Raw genomic sequence first — 19,932 nt, 5'->3', positions numbered from 1 at the left:
GTTGTACATTCTTTATAAATTGTCAATGGATTTTGGTTCAGGTTGTCAGAAGCACTTTTCTCGAAATAATGCTGCGTTCCATTGTACTGTTCCTAGGAAGTATGAACTCGGAGCTTGGAAGTAGCGTATGTCAGCCGTTATAATCTCGGAACTCAGGGTTTTTTGACATTATATAAAGATGGACAACGCGTCTACAACATCGAACGCAGGAGCGGCCATCTTGCACCGGTGACATCATTTAACACCCCTGTATCGAGGTCCCACCAACACACCCACCCGACCAATCGCGAGTCAGTCTCAGCTGTCAATCATGACGTCTTTAAATGACCCTCCAAAGCCAAAATTCTTGGAAAAGTTAACACTTGACGTTTTAGTTCGGCCCATGCTCCATCTGCAGCCAGCCACCAGGGGGGCGGATCAGGATGTTTTGGCTTCGATTTTGGCCACTGTCACGTCGTCCATCTTCATACAGTGATTGGTTTTACCCTTCGATCGTCTGGAGAGTGAACAATACAACAGAGGAGAAGTCTCTCAACGTGTTTCTGGAAGTACAAAAAGGTCTGCTGTTATGCGTGCGTGTTTAAGGTTCAAATGTTTGAGAGGAAGAACCAAAAAAGAACCATCCGTCCACTTTCTGGACCATTTGCTCTCAGCTGGAGGGGGAGAAACGGACACGTCGGCGCGCGGCAAATGAAAAGTCACACAGGAGCAACACTTCCCCCGTCTCCATCTCCTAATGCCGCTCCGTCTCTCTCCTCCTTGTCGGAACTAAAGAGCGGTTTGCAGCGAAACGGGATGGATCCACTCTGCAATCCATCCTGCCACACCGGTGACACTGTTTCACCGCCCCTCTAATTCTGTCCCCGCTCGGGATGGATGGCAAACCATCCCGGGGAACGACCCGCGCACCTTCACCTTGACTCAAGCGCTCATCAGTTCTTGGCTAACGGGACAGCGAGAGGGGCGCAGGGAGGGAGGAAGACCGGCGGCGGACGACAACAGAGGAATGAGAGCGAGGTGGGCAGAGGGGGGGAGCAGAGGAGACGCAAGAAGAAATGATTGAGTCCAATTGTGTTCCTGGCCCATTTTCCAGGCTGCGCTCGGGGAGGGAGAGAGAGTGACTTGCGGCTGAGTGAGGAGGCCGGCTGCAGGAAATGACCGCCGTTCTTCAGACGGACAGCGCGGCCGTCACATGTTGTTTCCCGGGACAACCAGATCTGTTCTTCCGCCCGGTAGAACCGGACGTGGGGAGGAACGGCCACTCACCCCGTCTCTGGGAGGACGGATTCAAAATATGTTCCTCATGAGCGGAGAATTCAGAATCAGGGCTTGTTGTTTTCCACGCTCGACTTGTATGCGAACATAGGAGGGAAAGGTCGAGTGAAAAGTTCTAATTAAAAGGAAAAGTTTGATAACGTCCATCCCTCCCTCTAACCATTAGCTACCACTTATCCTTCGAGGGTCATGAGGGAGATGGAGCGATGGGACACCGAAGACCAGGTTCGCGTCCTCGAGTCCCGTCTGTAGTTAAGTTAAGGAAAACAGAAGCTCTTGGGTTCAGTTAGGGAAACATGATGGTTTCGTTTACATGATATTTGATGTTAGGGAAATATTGTGGTTAAACGACTGAAATACAGTGTGGGCGGACATTTTGCGGCCATGTTCTTTACGCCTAATAATGTCGAATGATTATTGTACGTTGTTTTGTTTTTTGAAGAACCAGAGAATGGTTTAAACAGATATTAAGAGGACGAAATGCAGATTATCTAGTTATCAAGCACAAACATATAAAACAGAAAAAGCAAAGACTGTGTGTGACAGTGTTCAAGCTTTTTTCCAGATGTGTCCACAGATACGTTGTTCACTCATTTATCTATTTGAAGAAGGTGAACTGCTCCGACTGCACCATGACGTCTTTTCATTCAAATTTTAACTTCGACCCCACAAAGCTCATGAGAGCTGGTGTCGAAAAACACGCGTGACCATAGAGCGCAGCAGTTTGGAGTTCATCAAATTGACACCTCCACTTCTCCTGAGAGCAGAGACACAAAAGTAAATTCAATCAATGGGACAAATGTTTAAGATCACCCCGCAGTGTCCGTTTGCTGTGTCTCCACAGTCGGCCGCTGTTACATTAACGTCCCTTCTTCCCCATTAAGACTGACAAGAGGGTCATCTAAAACAAATGCCAAGGCCCCCGTCGCAGTAAATGCCAATCGCGTTTGGCTTTCGCACGCCGAGAAAAACAAGCATTAACCTCGATGCGTCTGCTGAATGGCCGCGGCGGTGGAGTCGACCCTGATCAATAGGGCTTCTTTTCACCCTCCAAGCAGCCTTGGCAGAAGCCTTCAATCTATTGATGAGTTCAGCTGCCGTTGTGTTTTCTGCTGGCTGACAAATCTGCAGGTGCTAAAAGCCCCCCCCCCCCCCACACACACACACACACGCACACGCACACACACACACACACACACACACACACACACACACACACACACACACACACACACACACTGGGTGGACGTCACCCAAATACTGTACGCACTGATGCAACATTTCTTTTGTCTTTTAAGAGTGAATTCCCTTTTCTTCCTCCGCACAGCGCGCTGGCACGGCCCGCTCTTTGTTTCTGTAATTAGGTTCTCGAGTCGGGCCACACATCAAAGTTCTTTTAAAAGAGTCCTGAATTTGGCTCCGTGAAGCTGGCAGGCTCCGTTGCTGTTGTTCCTCGTGGCGCCACACTTCATCACGACTTGCATCGGAGATGCACCGAGACAGCAGTAAAACCTTTTTCCTCGGTTTAGTTGAGCTCGCCGGGCGAGAGGGGAGGACAGGGAGTGAATAGAGGCAGAGGAATGAGCATGAGAGGGGGATGGGGGAGGTAGGAAAGGATGGAAGACGGAGGAGAGGATGAGGAGACGAATGAGAGAGACGAAAGTGAAGTGACGGGGAAGCAGAGTGAGGAGAGATAAGCGCCAACAAGGAACGAGGACATTGACTTTTTTGATGTGCTTTAATAGAACATCTCACAACAAGGCCGGGAAGAAATAACTATAAAAAGAACACACACACACACACACACACACACACACACTCACTCCGCCACACACAGAGACAGCGCCTGCCGCCCATATGACCACAGCTGACATTTAAATTAATAGTCAGACCCGCTTCTCCAGTCATACATATTGAATCCCAGCAGCTGCCAAACATGCGCAGATGTGACAACAGCTGCGTTTTCCATCTGTGTAGTTTTCACTGGGACACGTCAAATTAAAATTGCCGAACGGAAAGAAGGCACCTCATGATTCATTCATTCGACGTCCTTAAGTGATTGCAGTGAAAGACAATTGTGACGTGAACATGTCCGTTGAACGAACGCAGCGTCACTTCTGCTCGCCGGGATCCGAGCAGCTCGATCTCGAGATGCTCTTCGTAACACAATGGTGGCAACGCACACACACACACACACACACACACACAAACTGGCAGCGCTGACGCACCTCGGCGTGTCGTAATACACCGCTGTCCTATTTCCCAGCATTGATACACGCCAATGCTCCAGAAAGAGCAGGGATTGTGTTATAGCCTCTCCTCCCAGGCCCTGGTGTCTGCGCGGCGCATCCAGGGTGGTGCATCATTGACTATATAAAAATGACACAATGCAACGCAACACAGCTGCTGGTGTGCGTGTGTCTATATATTTCCTTGTAATTCTATTATTTTAGCTGTCAGAGTAGGCATTTTATTTAAGGTCCACTCCTAAATTTCTTTTTTATGTTTTCTTCTGCCCTCGCTATGCATGCGGGTGCGCGGCTATGCGGCAACCTTAAAACAATTCCGGTGAAGGTTGAAGATAGCAGCCCTTTCCAGGCTCCAGCATTGGACAACAAATTCAACCAGTGAGAGGACGTGAACGACACCAAGAGAAAACTGCTACTTCATAAACGTATGAACCAACTACTTTGCGTCAAATCAAGTATCACAAGTGAAAGAACAACTTTAAATCCTAAAGGTAGAAGACAACAAACATAGACGTAAGGTTCACAAGGGGTAAAGGTCAAAGCCTTGTGTGTGCCTGGTCAATGTGCTAAAATGAAGACGTAATTGAAAACTGTTCAGTCTCAAGGTGCCACGACGATAATGTAATTTAAAGGTTTTAATGGAAATGGATGTATTGGATGTTGAGGAAAGATGAATGGATTTTGAGAGTAAGGGTGAAGGTGAAAAGATGTTAGGATGGTCTGGGAGGACGGACTGAAGACCGGGCGGAGGGAGGTTCCAACCCGAGCCTGATTAAAGACCCCCCCAGACGGCAGTACCTACAGGATGAGACGGGGAAGAGGTATATGCACCAAAACTGAAAGGGAAGGGATGAGGAGGATGAATGGAAGTGGGTAGGGATGAGCATAGAAAGGTGAACGAATGGATTGAGGAGAAAAGGGTGGGTCGAGTAATTTGAGACAAACAGAACGTTAAGGGTTGACGTGGTATTTGCAGGCTTGACAGGTGATTACATGTAGGGCAGATGTTCGGCCCACAAATGAGTCCGGTCCTCTAGAAATGTCTTTGTGTTAAAAGGGAGTCTTTTCCTCTCCACAATCCACAATCGGTCAAAGGCAGGAAGTTGCAGTGAAGAGTGTTTTAATGTGAACAGACGGGCTCTGGAGTCTCTGCTATGGGCAGGCGGGCAAAAAACACAGAAAGTCCAAAACACAAACGAACAAGGGCCACTGATGAAAAACATTGGAATCAGCAGGGAGTTGAACAGAAGCACGAGGTTAGAGACGGAACAGACGAACGGACAAAGAGGACCGGGAGCACAGCCGAGACTAAATACACAAGGGACACGGGGAATAGTTGGACATGGGTGAAAGTGAGTGGGGTAGAAAATCACAGTAGAAATACAATTTCAAACAAGGTAAGAAATATCAAAATAAAGCAAGGGCAAGGACCAAAGAGTCACTATAAGGTCCCTTTTAGAGGCAAATCATAACAATAACTTAATATAACTTGCAATTCAGGCACTGAAATCCATGGCCATGCTTTGATAACATCCAGAATCCACTTGTCCCTTTCTCTGGGAAGAGTCCTGGAAAAAAATGTAACAATTCAGATCATATAACCTATAACCCTGATTTCAATACGGCCATGGGCTACCAACACAAGTATGCGCTGATTCCAAAGACGTGGGGAATCAGAAGCTGGTGGAGACCAAAGCGGAGATAAAAGCAAATTGGAGTTAGAGTTGCATTCGTCAGAAAGATGGGAACATAACCTCAGGTGAAGGCTAACACTGCTCCACGTCTGCTGGATCTAAAACGAGATGACTGTTAGTTTATCGCCATGAAACTAGGGTTTTAATTGAAGCCTTAATGTGACCACCTTCCTCTGTTGCCGTGCGAGTTCTCATGATTGCGGTCGCCAATAGGTTAAAATGAGGAGTAATAACACTTTACACAATGCTTTATTTTCTAATGGACTGTTCGCACGACAAGGCAAGATACGGAAATCTGTTTCATTTGCTTCAATCGTCTGGATAAAAGTGTATCCAATTCACATCCAAAATCATAAAAAATACACTCAAAGCTTTCCTGCTATCTTTCAGTGCCACGGGGCCAATAAGTGAAGCCGGAATCAAGGATGTAAAGAATGAGAAATGAGCAAAAAGAGCCAAAATAACTTCAAGGTCCCAAAGAGAGGACATCAATGAGCAGATGAGAGGAACGATGAAGGGCAAATGTTTATGGATTTAATGTACAGTCAGCTCCACGCCTCCTCGCAATCACATTTGACCATCATCCACAGTTCCACTTCTTTCTTCTTCCCGTCTCTCTCTCTCTTTGACCACGAGAGGAAATCTTGAAAGACACAGCAGCGATCGGACTTAAGCCCTGCGAATATCAAACATTCTCCGGGGAGACGTTCGCTGTACATGCGAGACTCTAATTGCTTTTTTTTGCGGGGCTGTTATCTACGTACAGTAAAAACAGCTCAATCCGGCGCCGCTCAGTGGGAGGCGAGATCTCTATCGGTCCCCCTTCGTTCACAGCTTAATTCAATTTGAGGGCAATTATCGACCACCGCGAGGCTTCGGCATCCTTGTTGGTTTTCTGTTCCCATCGGGGAGCCTCGCAGCAGGACCCCACCCAGCCGCCGCCCCCTCCTCGACTGCACCGGGTGATGTCTGTATCGATGTGCTGTGAGTAAAACAGCAGAACAGGCAGCTGCCAACAGGCTAGAAGACTTTCTCATGGCTCAACCTTCGAGATTCAACAGATTGTGAAGGTTTACAGATGAAAGCGGTTGGAGAGGAACACACTTCTTGTCCTTGTGGGTACAGAAGCATGAAATGGGCTCATTCCTTCAGTCAGATAGTTTCTTTAATGACCAGTGTTAGTGCATGTTACTGAAACCCAAGGCTCCTAATTGGCGGGCGATGTTTGACTGCGTTAAACCAACTGAAACACACTTTGGTGATTTGTGTAATACTAAGTGCCATGTAAGTAAGTTTCATTCCCCAATTCAGAAGCTTAAATCTTCATTCATTCCATCAACAATCTCACTTCTTTAAAGCTACAGTGTGTAATATTCAGAAGAACTTATTCATAGAAACTGAATATATTGTCCATAACTATGTGTTCATATATGTATAATCACAACGTTTTTTCGTCAACTCTGAATGAGTTAAATATAGTAACATGAGGTGGACCCGACCTCCATGTGAGTCGCCATGCATGCTACGTCGCGCTGAATACGGTTGTTGCACAAAACGGTTCCAGAATATGTCGCTTTCGCGTTGAATTTTCACCTTCAGTGTTGCGCCACCAAAAAGTGTCCCCTGTCGGCTGCTCAATTGGTTGCGGTTTGCAACTTTTCCACCAGATGCCGCCAGAAAATTAAAAAAATTACACACTGGGGCTTTAACTGTTTATCAATAACAGCTGAATCATGTGATAAAGGTTAATGTAGATTATTTTACCAGTGGCCTCAGTAGTTCAATGCCTTTCATTCTTTGCAGTCACTTAATGCCAACTAGTAAGTTTCTTAAGTGGATAAGCTAGCTAGCAAGCTAAAAGGAATTCCATTCATCCAATGTACAACTGATTAAAAGTGTTAACATGTATTAAAATGAGGTACACTTATACATCTTTATTTTAATTAAATATCCAAGCAGAGGCTGGAGACATTTGCATATGAATATCAGTTGACCCTGGGGTTCTTTGTTCTGTTTATTGAAACAGATGTAAATGAACAGACTGCATCGATCAAAGCTACGGTACAAGATGACGAAGAGGAAGAGGAAGAGCAGGCACACTGTTCCGTTTATATGTTTTTGGACCTCTGTAATTCTTAAAATTCTGTGTACGACCATGCCCTTGGAAATAAGTCGTCGAATAAACACATTCAATCAATGAAAAACGGGGATGAGGGAGAGAAGAGAGAAACGAGAAACTAAAGCACCACGAGTTCCGCTGTCAGAATAAGCTCTTTGATTTTGGTATTGGACATCAGGGGACGTCAGAGTGAGGCAGACGATGGAGTCATGCACTATTTATTTAGTAAATGAGCCTCTTAAGCACTTTTACCCTTTGTGTTTTATGCTGAAGACAGTTTTTCCCCCCCAGTTCCGCAGAATAACCCATTTAACATGAATTATGCAACTTAAATGGAGCTAAAACAATTAGTTTTTCCTCTCGACAAAAGCTGCTACCAACAGCTGGTAAAAAAGCCAAAAGCATTTATGACTGAAAACCCTCTCATGCGACTCCAACATCTCGCTGCCGTCAGACATCCACTGAAAAGAAGCAAAAATTGGAAAGAAGTGTCTACAAGTGTACAAGAATGTTCACTTGATGTGGATGAAACCCTCAGACACTGGCACGGATGGAAGCCACCGTCACCGTTTCACCTCACGTCTAACGCATCTGAACGAAGCCAGAACAGGGGAAACTGTGGCCGTCGCTCCGACATGGGGCCCACTGTATCACCTCAGGTTTCTGGATCCACTGTGTTTGTTTTCCTCGGGGCCTCTGCGACTTCTAAAAAATGCAAGCGACGACACCTTCGGGGGCGACGCGTCTGGGGAAGAGGTGAGAGAGTTCGGGATCGTTTGCCCCCCCCCCCCCGGGTCTCTGAAGCACAGCAACAGTGGAGCCCAACTCCCCTGACAACTGTGAGAGATGTACATGAAAGCATCAACCCCCCCCCTTTTTTTCCCGCTGAAATAAAGGACAGGCCTCGTACACGGCAGCGACTCTCCACGACACTCTCCGGACTTTTTCAGCCATTCGACACGCACGCACACACACACACACACACACACACACTTGTGAGGAGCTATAATGATGCACCAACACGCTGCGTGTGAAATAACCAACTGCAAAGGAGACCTGATAATGAGGTAACAGTGCTAAGATGAAGATTCTCTGTCGTCTTTGCAAGGACAGAACAGCAATGACAAACAACTTTGGACTGTACCGAGAAACGAATATCTCCTTGTAACCGTTTGAGGCTCCAATTGAAATGAATGCACACGCAGACGCGACAAAGAGGAAGGAAAGGTGAGTCTTACTTTGAGTATTCTTCGTTATCGCGGTCACAGCGAGAGTCCTTGTGCCTCTCCCAGTCTTTGCCGTGTTTACACGTGGTCAGCAGGATGATATCTTCCCCGTTGTGGATGTGATACAGAGCGTTCCTCGTCTCCGACCCGATGCCGGTGAGGTAGCGCTTCCCTTTGAAAACCAGCAGGTACTTCCTGGAGGGCGGCGCCTCGCTGAGCCGCAGGTAGCCCAGCCCGCCTCCTTTCAGAGCGTGGTCCTTGGAGAACAGGGGGATGGAGATGTCGAAGTTGGGTCGGAAGTTGACCACGTCGGCGCTGGCCTTGGCCAGCATGGCCTGGCCCACCTCGAAGCCCAGGTCCTCGGTGTAGTCCGGCCACGTGCCAGAGTACAGGTTGAAAATGAGGTGGTTCCTGCCATCGTTCCACGTGGGCAGGCTCTGGATGCGCGACCTCACGTTCTGCACGTACTGGGCCGAGAGCTGGTCCCGGTCCAGCGTGTCCACGGCCAGCACGAAGAGGCAGGCCCTGGAGGGGTCCGTGGTGTGGAAGCGGGACTCCTCGATGGACGACAGGATCTTCTGGTAGGTCTCGGAGATCTCGTCGCCCCTCTGCGGCGGGTAGATGTAGACCCCGAAGCCTGACTGGCAGCGAGCAAAGTCAAAGCAGGTTTCCATGCGGCAGCGCTTGTTCCTGTAGATGTTGTCGCGGATGGCCCGTCGCTCACGAGGGGAGGTGTGCTGGTGGTGGAGCTGAGGGCTGTCCTCCTGTACACACACACACACACACACACACACACACACACACACACACACACACACACACACACACACACACACACACACACACACACACACACACACACACACACACACACACACACACACACACACACACACACACACACACACACACACACACACACACACACACACACACACACACACACGTTATCACCACCCAAAATACAGCTAAAATGAAATCTATTAACATTGTTTCACTGTATATTAGAGCCTGATTGATTTCAGTTTGCTGATAATATCGGCTTTCACGGACACATCGATACCTGCGTTTATGTTTGCGTAAACTTTTATTCGACAGAATGTACAATGACAGAAAAATTTGCATTTATGTTTGTAATTCTGTATAAAGAATTGTGTTCATTTTCTTCGTTCAAGTTATATATAATTGGTTGTATTTGTGTTTCCTCATTTTATAATTTAATAACAAATGCATTGGTTAAACTCTGAAAAGTCTTTGTCATAAGGGGTTTGATAATGATTTCTTAGGAAACACATTTTTTAAATATAAAGATGTATTGGAATCTGAATTTTCTTTTGCTCCCCAATATCGTTTTCGAGATTGGCCCCCCAAACAATCCATATCGGTCGGACTCTCCTGTATAAATATACATATGTATATGTATGTTACAGTACAGTGTTACTCTCAGTTAACAGACAAAGACACTTTCAACCAATTCCCAAAACTTTCATCCAAACTATAAATGAACGACGGCGTTTATCAATGGCGAAGTTATTTCACGCTGCCAGTGAATAATTGTAATATACTTTAGCTGTAAAATTGCTTGTCTGTGAATCCTGGGCTCGGTGGTTTTTAGTGTATTGATTTGTCGCACACGACTTGAGCTACGGCGCTTCTGATAACCGCTCTGAGATGAGGAGACGGGTGGAGATTGCATTTGATTCCCCTCAAAAAAACCAGTGTGACTCCCGCCACCTCCGCAATTATGTGTGTTTGTGTTCAGACAGCAGCTTTGGAGTCTGACGGTTGAGGCACAACACGTTGCATCTGTCCCACGTTTCCAGTCTCTGTACACCGACTATGACATGAAGCCAAAAATAAAAATGATAATAATGAAACAGCTCTGCAGGAAGAAAAATAAAATCACTGGGGTTTCCAACGAGGGCTGCAGAAAGAAAACACTGGGTTGTTCCCAAGTCTCAACTGTCGCTGCAACACCATGTTATTGAATCACCAATCGAATACGATGAGCTAGTTTTTAATAATAAAGGTGTATTTCCATAGTGATAACTTCGCAGAGTTGTACACTCCTCCCTCTCTCGTCGTGGGCGATGTTATCGAGCCTTGAAACTCGTGGGTCTTTCTCTCTGGATATCTGAATATCTGGGCCTGAATGAACTCACTTCAACCAACAGACACTTAACAAAGGGCTGAAGAGAAATTTAACCAAAGATGCTCTGGTCTCAGTTTGACACTTTTAGAGGCATTTTATCCTCTAATAATAGAAAAACATTAGTGTGTTAGAATTTGTACTTATTTATCTTGTGTGTTTATCTTTTAAACCAATTTTAGAACCCTGTGATTATTTACTGGAGCTAATGTATAGTGTGAAAGTGTATAGACCTCTGCTCATCATTTGAAATAACACCAACAGAACTGATGGCCGCGGCGCATGTCACTATATTTTGCATGTGAATTTGAATGAAGTTGTTCTGGTATCTGACTTCTTCTTCTGTCTTCTGTGTTCTACCTCCTGCTCTCCCCCCTCCAGGTAGGGTTCCAGCAGCTCGCTCGACCCCGGCCAGTGCCTGGGCGGCCTGGACGGGCTCCTCTGGGGCAGGGGCTGCAGGGGCTGCAGGGGCTGCAGGGGCTGGTACTGGTGGTGCTCCTGCTGGTGGTGGTACTGGTAATACTGGTGGTGCTGCGGGTCCTGGGGCAGCTGGCGGTACTGGTGCGGCTGCTGCTGGAACTCGCCGATTTGCAGACCCCACAGGTAGACGAGGAAGAGAAGACCGGCCCCCACAGACACGAGCAGGTACCGCTTCTTGGCCTGCATGTGTGCTGTGGGGGGGAGGAGGGAGGGGGAGTTGGCGGGCGGGTGCAGGGGAGGAGGAGGAGGAGGAGAAGAAGGGTGCAGGGATGGAGGGAGGAGAAGGAGGGAAGAGGGGGGTGGGAGGTGATGGAGGGTAGAGGGGAAGGGGAGGGGAAAGGGGAGGGGGGGTTGAAAACAAAGACTGGGAGAGAAGGAGGATGAAGGGAAAACAGGAGGATGAGGAACTAGGAGGTGAGGAGGGGGGACGGAGGGAGGTGGACACAGATCAGATGACCCTCAGGGCAGCCTCTCTATCCACAGCTCGGCATTTTGGGATCTGGAGTCACTACGAGAAAAGAGGAACAACTTACAAACTTTATTAATGGCCCTTTTTTTTTTTTTTAAATTGAAAGCTGCTTTAATAAAAAAAAAAAGTGTGGAATCATACAGCTGATATAATGTTTATGGCTCCTCTAAAAGCATTATGTCCTGTCAGATTTGTTGCTGCTGATGACATCACATTAGAACATCCTGCCACCGTTGCCCAAGTCAGTTCAGTATTTTTCATTTGTTTTAAAGCGGTTTTCTTGAACAGCTTATTCACACATCCATGAAAACTCACTGACCACGTGCCAAGTAGCAGAACTTTCCCAACAGTTTCTGGTGTTGAAATTTGAATTAGTATCTACAGTAGGAGGTGAGAGGAGTTTCAGCTTCTGAATGTTTCTGGGTGTCAGCTGGACATTTAAGAGAGAGACATCTCATAGCTCAAGTTCGATGATGGTGAGATAACAACACAAAGCATCCTACTCGTCCTCCTCTCGGAGCTCCTATTAGACTTCCTCGAAAGTCCCCTCACGGTGACCATACCTGTGCACAGGGAACACCTGTCGTCCCGGGATGGGCTGGGATCATCGGGGTGGGGTCCGCTGCGCTCCCCCTCCAGCCTGGGCAGGAACCCGCCGCTCGGACGCGCATCCTCCGGTACTCGTCCTTTACGCAGAGAACCTCCAACCACGAAACCCATCCGCAAGAAAACGATGGATTGTATCCGAAAAAAACCCCACGTGTGGAGCTCAGCGTCCGCGGGGGAGCCGGGCGAGATGCGCCGCCTCCATCCCCCTGCCTCGTCCCGGTCCCGCAGTCACAAACTTTCCCGGGGGAAGCGACCGAGGAGCGGTTTGCGTCACTCACTCCGACGGGGCGCGCGCGCGGCGACCTGGGGTCCACGGGGGGAATTGGGGTCGACGCGCCTCCTCCTCACGACCACGCCGACCGCATCCATCCAGAAAGAGCCGGTGTGTCACACGAGGCGTGCGCATCTCCGATCCACAACTGCCATCTCCTTTCAAAACCCAGAGAGAGAGAGAGAGAGAGAGAGAGAGAGGAGGAGGAGGAGGAATCCAAACTTTGGTATTTAAAATCCACACTCGCGCCTGTGCGCTTTCGGCTCACAGGGAGACACAAGCGGGAGTCATCATCACCCCCCCGGCCCCCAGGTGAGTTGAGGAGATGCCGGTGCACCTGATCCGGAGGGACGCGCGTCAATGAAATCCCGTTACACGCGACCTGGTCCTCCTCAACGGGTATTTGATCAAATGGACATCGTGGGTGTGAGCACTCCCCGTGTGTCGCTGCATCCCCCGCCCGCTTGCTCCTTTACGCAGAGCCCGTTGTCTTCACGCTCACGTCCTCGAATCCTCAGTTGGATCTGGGCTGCGCCGCCGTGCAGCATCCGGCAGCAGCATCCAGCGGCAGCTGATGATGAGGCAGACAGACGGAGCAGCAGCATCCAGCGGCAGCTGATGATGAGGCAGACAGGAGCAGCAGCAGCAGCAGGACGGCACAGTGGGGGCGCTCGGAGCGCGCATGCATGGGGCGTCACTTGGCTCTGACCGTGTGGCAGCTCGCCACGATTTCAGCATCTCTCCGTTTGTGTTTGCAGCTTTAATTGTTTTGTGTCACTTTAATGGAAGGCATATATGGGATTTTATTTGAAGAGCCAAATCACTGAGAGGGGGGGAAGTCCCAGAGGAGCATTCGGGATAAACCAAAGTCCATCCACCGTCAGGTTCTTGTGCGTAATTGGCAAAACGTGCCATTCAATAATTGATTGAATAACGTTTCGGGGCATGTTAGGACGCAGCATAGCCTTTATTCTGGACTCTAAAAGTTCATTTGTTTGCATTTTATTCCCACCAAAGTTGAGATGATGAAGCTGCCGCTTTGTGCATCATGTGTGCTGAGTGGATATTAAAAGTTAGTTCTGTCAGACGAGTTAAGAAACTATGTCTAATGGAGTTTGGCGTTTTGTTTTCCACCTCAAGGAGTTGCAGAGAGAGTCTGGTGATCTTCATGAATAGTTTTGACACAATAAACTCTTCTGTTGCTGAGCTTCCCCTCAAGGTGGTGATGGTGATGATGATGATGATGATTTGGTGGATCAATGATGTCACCGAGATTCGTCACGGCTCAGTGAAGCGACTCGTTTTTTAATTTAGTCCCAGCTCATTAAACCTCTTAATGATTGCGAATATGTTGGCCCCAATAAATTAACTTTGACCGCCACTCATCTCTCCATCATCATCATCATCATCTCCTGGCTCCACATGCACGTTTCCTGTTGTTTGGCTAGATGCCACTGACAGAATATAAAAATTAATCTGACCACAGTTTGAATAGATTCCACATTGTCCCATTAATTAGAGGAGGGAGTTTATACAGATGTTACTCGTCCACGAGCAGGCACATCCTGCGTTCAACAGCGCCATCTTGTGGCACGTTATTTCTACAACTTGAGGTGAGAAAAGACCAAAACCATTCTGCAATAATAATATACTTCAAAAAATACTTTCAAAGTAACAAACCATTGCATTTTTGTTTTTGAAGCATCTCTTTTTAAAGCTCTTTCATGTGCAGGCAAGACTGACATTGCTGAAATCAGAAACCTGCACACTGCACATTAATATTAATTCAGTCAACCACGACAGTGACATTAATCTACAAAGTCTTGGCAGAGCAGTTTTGGTCCAGAAATAGAAATAGAGCTGTCATGTATCTGAGAATTAGATCAAGCACGTGCGTGTATCACAAACACAATTTGCAATCTGCATCACTTCATCTCCCTGATATCACATTTTATCCAGCTAACACCCAAAATTACTATGATTTCTGTTAACTTTCATGATTTTAATCATCAAACTATAGGATTTTATAAGATTTTCTAAGCAGCGAATGTTGTTTGATTGAGTAATTGTACAAGTCTGGTCTTTATTTCCCTCTTTGCTCGAGAGTCTTTAAACCGAGCCGTAAACCTTGTTACTTTATGCGTCTCTGCTTCTTCTGGTGCCAGAACCACGGATCTTTAACAGCAGCGTCAATCCTGGAATCAATGAAACGTAAAAAAAAAAAAAAAGAAATCCAATAAAAGAGGTTCTGAATTTTATTTGAGCTCTTAAAAAAAAACGAGGGCCTGCATCAAGAGTCTCTCATTTATCTGATTCTCTGACTGTGGAGATGCAGCACAAATCTTTTTGGACGTGACTCAGTGTCGTGCTCCCCAGCATTTGTCTACACAACAACCGACCGGATCACAACCAGCGTTGCCCCGCGCAACCGGCTATCGGACGTTTCTCTTCATTTACCTGGACTGTGACAACAACCCTGAAGCACCGTCCGGTGCCGATTGACGGTTTTTCATGGAACGATCAAGGAGATGATGAATCTGAGAAGGTGCTGAGCGCCGGAGAGGGAGCGAGCCAACTCTGACCTGTGTCCAGTCTCATTTCCACCATCGATCTGGACGCTTCACCTCGCTGACGTCCATCTCCTCGCTCCTGTAGCAGCTCTGCGAATGAGACACTGATCCAGCTGTAAAAAATGTATCTTTTTATTTTTGATTTTACTGGATTACATCCCACAGCTTCTCTTACGCTAAATTTACTGTACATCCTGTATAAGATTGTTCATTAACTATGCTGTCTTGCTTAATTTCTATATTAAGTGTGGATGCAGTGATGATATTAACTTTCCTTGGCTGAGACCTGATACCTTCTTGTTTTTTTAATCATGGGCCCTGGTCTTCATGTAGTTGAATCAAAGTATTAAAACAAATTCAATTACATTAAGAACTTTGACTTGTGTCTGTGTAGGAGTAGATATTGTAAACAATATGCCCTAAAAAGTCAGCTGAGGAAAAGAACCTGCCACACTGACCAAACAACAGTACCACCTGAGACCACTAGGGGCACGGACGTTTGTTTTGTCGCGCCATTACTACTAGATGAACAACAAAGTACAAGACGTCGTGTACATCGTGGTTTTTTTAGACAAATAAAAGCAAACTGGTTTGACTCCACTGACCTGATACAAACCGTGAGCTGTAGAAACCCACCGTCGTCGTCGTCGTCGTCGCCTGTTGGTTTGTGAGCCTCCGTCTCGACGCCTCGAGTTTCGCCGGCCGGCGCCATGTTGGGGTGTTTGTCAACCGGATGTAGCGTCGGGGGCGGGGCCTGGCGGAGAGCTCGTCCACCGCGCGCCCACCTCCACCTGGAACCGGGCACCGTGTATTGAAGGAGACTTGAAACTGGACGGCAGGAGATGTTTCCTGACGTTATGAAATCAAGTGAGAAGTGGAGTCAGAAGAAACGGACTTCTTCTTGCAGCCAGTGGAGCCGCCCTCTGCTGGTCAGTCCAGAGAATACAGGCTTCAGGCACTTCCGCATTGGCTTCATTTTCCGGACCAGGTGACTACGTCCATTTTTTATTTACTACTATGGTGAAAGCCCTCCACTCCAACTCACACAGAAATTATTAAAAATCAATGGTTCTGTCCTGAATTTTCATAATGCACACACACACACACACACACACACACACACACACACACACACACACACACGAGCCAGCTGGGCTGCTTCGCTGCCATAATCCAGTCGTGTTCTGTTTTTCAAACAATCCACATTTATTTCCGGCCATCTGGTTGCCGCTCAAGAAAAAAAAAAAACTCAAAGAGAGACGCCGCGCCACTGTAATTATTATCCATATGGGAATCATCACAAACAAACGGAAAGGACTAAAAGCTGAAATGACACATTCGGTGGATCAGTAGCCAAATACAATAAAACAAAATGCAGTTGAAATGGGTCGAAATGTGGCCACAAGGAAGATTTTCTAGTTAAGTCATGTGGAACTTAAATATAATACAAGATAATCTCATATGAAGTGAAACTGTAAAAGCTCACAAATACATAAATGATAAGAAAATAAGTAATATGTATTTATGGACTCAGAAGATGCTTTTGTGTTGTCGTTGTTGTTGTTGTGGAGGGGAAACTGATAGTTTCACCATCGTAGAATAATTAGTTCATCCCATCTTAACAGACATTCTACTACTAATATTAATACTTGGTCTTTGTGCACGGGGGGCAAACTAATGTCAAGGTACCACTTACTTCTTTATTGTGGAGCTTTCACTCACGTAATATTTTCCTCAGTGAAAAGAGTTCGGACGGTCAAAAATCCTGGGTTTCTTTCCGGAACGTCTCGTGTGTTTTATGAAGTTTTACAGCAGTTAAAACTGTGGACTGTACCACAAAGTGTAAGTTTTCATATTTTTCTCTTACCTTATACATTTGCATTTTGAGGCCATTAGCTCAGACTTAACCCCGACACAGCGGGCAGACGTGTGCAACCTCGCTTCATCTCGCCAGTCGGCCATTTGTACGGCAAGAGCGTCTGCAGCGGCTGGAGACAAAGACTCTCATTTGACAGTAATGGTGTGTGTGTATATATATATATATATATATATATTTACACTGTTAACACTTTGTGGCGTTTCTGTCCAGTGCTTCTTCCCAGACTCTCTCCCTCCAGCTACAGTTATGGATACAGACACACGGAGACACAAAGACAGCGTAATTACATCCTGTCACGCGGTCCGGGCATGTCGAGAGACAGCGGGCGAGGCGACGCGTCACCGCAGCGGTTGACAATTCCAACAAAAGGACGACAACGCCGACACTCTCGTGTAACTTTGCGACAACGCCGCCCGCAGACGCGCCGAGAGACAAAACTGGCGTGAGGTTTTAAAAAACGCGATTCTTTTGAAATCCTGTTTTTTTATTTTCATTTTCCACGGCTCATCCTCCTCCTCCTCAAAAGTCAACACTGGCAAATTGTATATTAAATTTGCATAACAAAAATGAAAAATGATTTTCCCGCTCATTACTGTTGTTGTGGTTTCCAGGCACTTTACAGAGATTTCTGCCACAAGTGCTGTAGTCAAAAGTGTTGACAGAGGGATCTGTGGTTTGGGGAAAAACATGTGAATTATGAATTCATGAAGTGTAATTTTTCAGCGCATCACACATGAAAATCCATTCACCAGTAAAACGAACACACAACTAGCGGATTCAATTCGCGCGGGTGAACTAAATTCATGGAGTCACAGACAATGTGACTTAAACATCCAACGCTATTATGTACGAAAATACATATTTTCTGCGTGTAAATTGTGTAAAGTGACCTCTGTACATGTCATGATTGATGCATAGATTCATACACAGCATGCATATCCACATGTACAGAGTATTTTGATCCCTTTTCTGTTTCATCAGCTCGTGTGTTAATCTGGGTTTAAAAGTCTATAGAGGACAGATGAAAGATATAACAGATAAATAAATAAAGAAAATGAAAAACTACAGCATGTCTGCTGATTCTGAAACCAAAGACACTATGCAGAGAACGGAGTACAGACAAGTAGACATGAAACAGGACACGGGAATCTCTGAACCACGGCACCAAACGCATGTTTTTACTAATAACTGTCATTTTTTTTTAAAGTTGCTCTTCAAGAGTCGCGACGGATAATCTCTTTATTTGTCTTTGTAAGTTTCCGACTCGCAGAGCTGCGAGGAGGAAGGCATCGCTCTGCAGCACCGACCCCGGTGCATCTGCCGCAAATTGATTTTTCATGTTACCACCACTCACTGGCAGTGTGTGTGTGTGTGTGTGTGTGTGTGTGTGTGTGTGTGTGTGTGTGTGTGTGTGTGTTAGCGTGTGTTAGCGTGTGTGTGTGTGTTAGTGTGTGTGCGTGTGTGTGTGTGTGTGTGCGTGAGTGAGTGCACAGAGAAGTGACTTGTGGGAGAACTAACAAACATATTAGGGTCAATCGATAACCTCTGACCTCCTCTCCTCCCTCTCTCCTTCCACCTCCTCTTCTTCTTCTTCTTTAGCTCAGGACTCGTGACCCTTTTTGCCAAAACCCCGGAGGGAGCTTCCGATGTCGTGACGGCTCAACAGGCGAGGCCGAGCTGCTGCAGACCGGATCACACACTGCACACAAGTTTGAAGAGACTTTTCCGGCGCGAGTAAGAAACGCTCATCTTTACATTAACCCTTTATTTCCTGTCTGTTGGCGCGGCTGTATGTATTAGTATTTAAATCGTACATCCGTGGGAATGTTTTAGTATATTAAAAAAGGACGTAGCATTTACATTAACTACATTTTATGTTATGTTTTCAAACATTTCAAATAAGCTGAAATAGGGAACATTTGCCGCAATACTTAAAGGCTAAATAGATATTAGAATCAATGCATGGTGTTGTGTGTGTGTGTGTGTGTGTGTGTGTGTGTGTGTGTGTGTGTGTGTGTGCGTGTTCGAGCGTACTTCATTTTTACTCATTGCTACTTTAAGTTCAATATATATCTGCACATCTGCACAGCAACATTAACTGCTCCCTTCTTTTCCCGAGACACTGAAAATGAGTCTATATGTTATTTCACAGAATATACGTTGACGGTGAAAAAACTTCCCAAGAAGCGGTGCCATGGTATCAAACAGGTTTGTGAACCACAATGGGATTGTTTTTTTCTCTTTTTACACCTAAAAAACGTGCAGGATTACTTGTGCTTGAGTTCGGTTGGTGAAGCCAATACAACGCAGATCTTGAGCCGTGATCTTAACCTACTCGATTAAATATCATTTTCCGGTCCCGCTGGCTGCTCCGCTCCTCCTGAAGAGAGAAGGAAGCTTCCAACCTGCTCACAGCTTATCTCAAATTGAAATTCTTATTATGTTCTTTCAGATAACAGGGGGGGGGGGGGGTCCTATTGGACCGCTGGGAACCAGATGACGTGTAATAGACTGCGGAGACGTCCTCTCTCCCACCGTGTCCCTTTTTTTTTGCAGAGAGCTCCGTGGAGATGATAATATAACTCAAATACTGTAGCTGATAAGAGCGCGTCTGTCGTGCTCCCCGGGAGAAAAGGGAATCAAATGTGATGGAATGGCAGCTGCAGATATTGATCAGGAGAGAACACGAGAGTGAGACTCTGTGTCATTTCTTTTTCTTTTGTGTCTTTTGGTTTGTGTCTTTCTTAATGGGTTTTTTTCTTCGTTTTGCTTCACTTTTCTTTCTTTCCATCTTTCTTTCTTTCCGTTTCTGTGGACGGGGCTACCCCCCTTTTTACTTTTCGATCAAGGGAAATGTTGATGCTAAAGTCTTCCGTACGTACGCTTTGTGTCTCAAATATACCATTTTATTTTCTGAAATAACAGGATTTGTCCCGCTATTT

General features: G+C 46.4%; 1 protein-coding gene and 1 long non-coding RNA gene across 6 annotated transcripts in view; one reads left to right on the top strand and one right to left on the bottom strand.

The window, feature by feature from the left end:
* Positions 1-16,025, bottom strand: part of LOC118290446 (exostosin-1) — a 138,181-nt gene extending 122,156 nt beyond the window's left edge. The window contains exons 1-3 of one of the 5 annotated variants that reach the window (XM_035618137.2): positions 15,717-16,025; positions 14,999-15,224; positions 8,576-9,327 (exon numbers count right to left, since the gene is read on the bottom strand). In XM_035618137.2, coding sequence (XP_035474030.2) covers positions 8,576-9,237 — 662 coding nt within the window. In that variant the 5' untranslated portion in view covers positions 9,238-9,327; positions 14,999-15,224; positions 15,717-16,025. Of the gene's footprint in view, positions 1-8,575; positions 9,328-11,072; positions 11,431-14,998; positions 15,225-15,716 lie in introns of those variants that run through there. The other 4 variants (XM_035618139.2, XM_035618138.2, XM_035618140.2 and 1 more) reach the window with 4 other exon arrangements.
* The window catches only part of LOC118290448, a 4,419-nt gene continuing 447 nt past the window's right edge, over positions 15,961-19,932 (top strand). Inside the window, exons 1-4 of the long non-coding RNA XR_004786415.2 lie at positions 15,961-16,099; positions 18,590-18,724; positions 19,143-19,198; positions 19,443-19,932. The exon at positions 19,443-19,932 is cut by the window's right edge and continues 447 nt beyond it. This is a non-coding gene — a long non-coding RNA (uncharacterized LOC118290448). The remainder of the gene's footprint in view (positions 16,100-18,589; positions 18,725-19,142; positions 19,199-19,442) is intronic.

The sequence above is a fragment of the Scophthalmus maximus genome, chromosome 18 (assembly GCF_022379125.1).
Source record: "Scophthalmus maximus strain ysfricsl-2021 chromosome 18, ASM2237912v1, whole genome shotgun sequence".
Taxonomy (NCBI): Eukaryota; Metazoa; Chordata; class Actinopteri; order Pleuronectiformes; family Scophthalmidae; genus Scophthalmus; species Scophthalmus maximus.
Note: the sequence above shows the minus strand (reverse complement) of the source record. Positions and strands in the feature narration are given on the sequence as shown.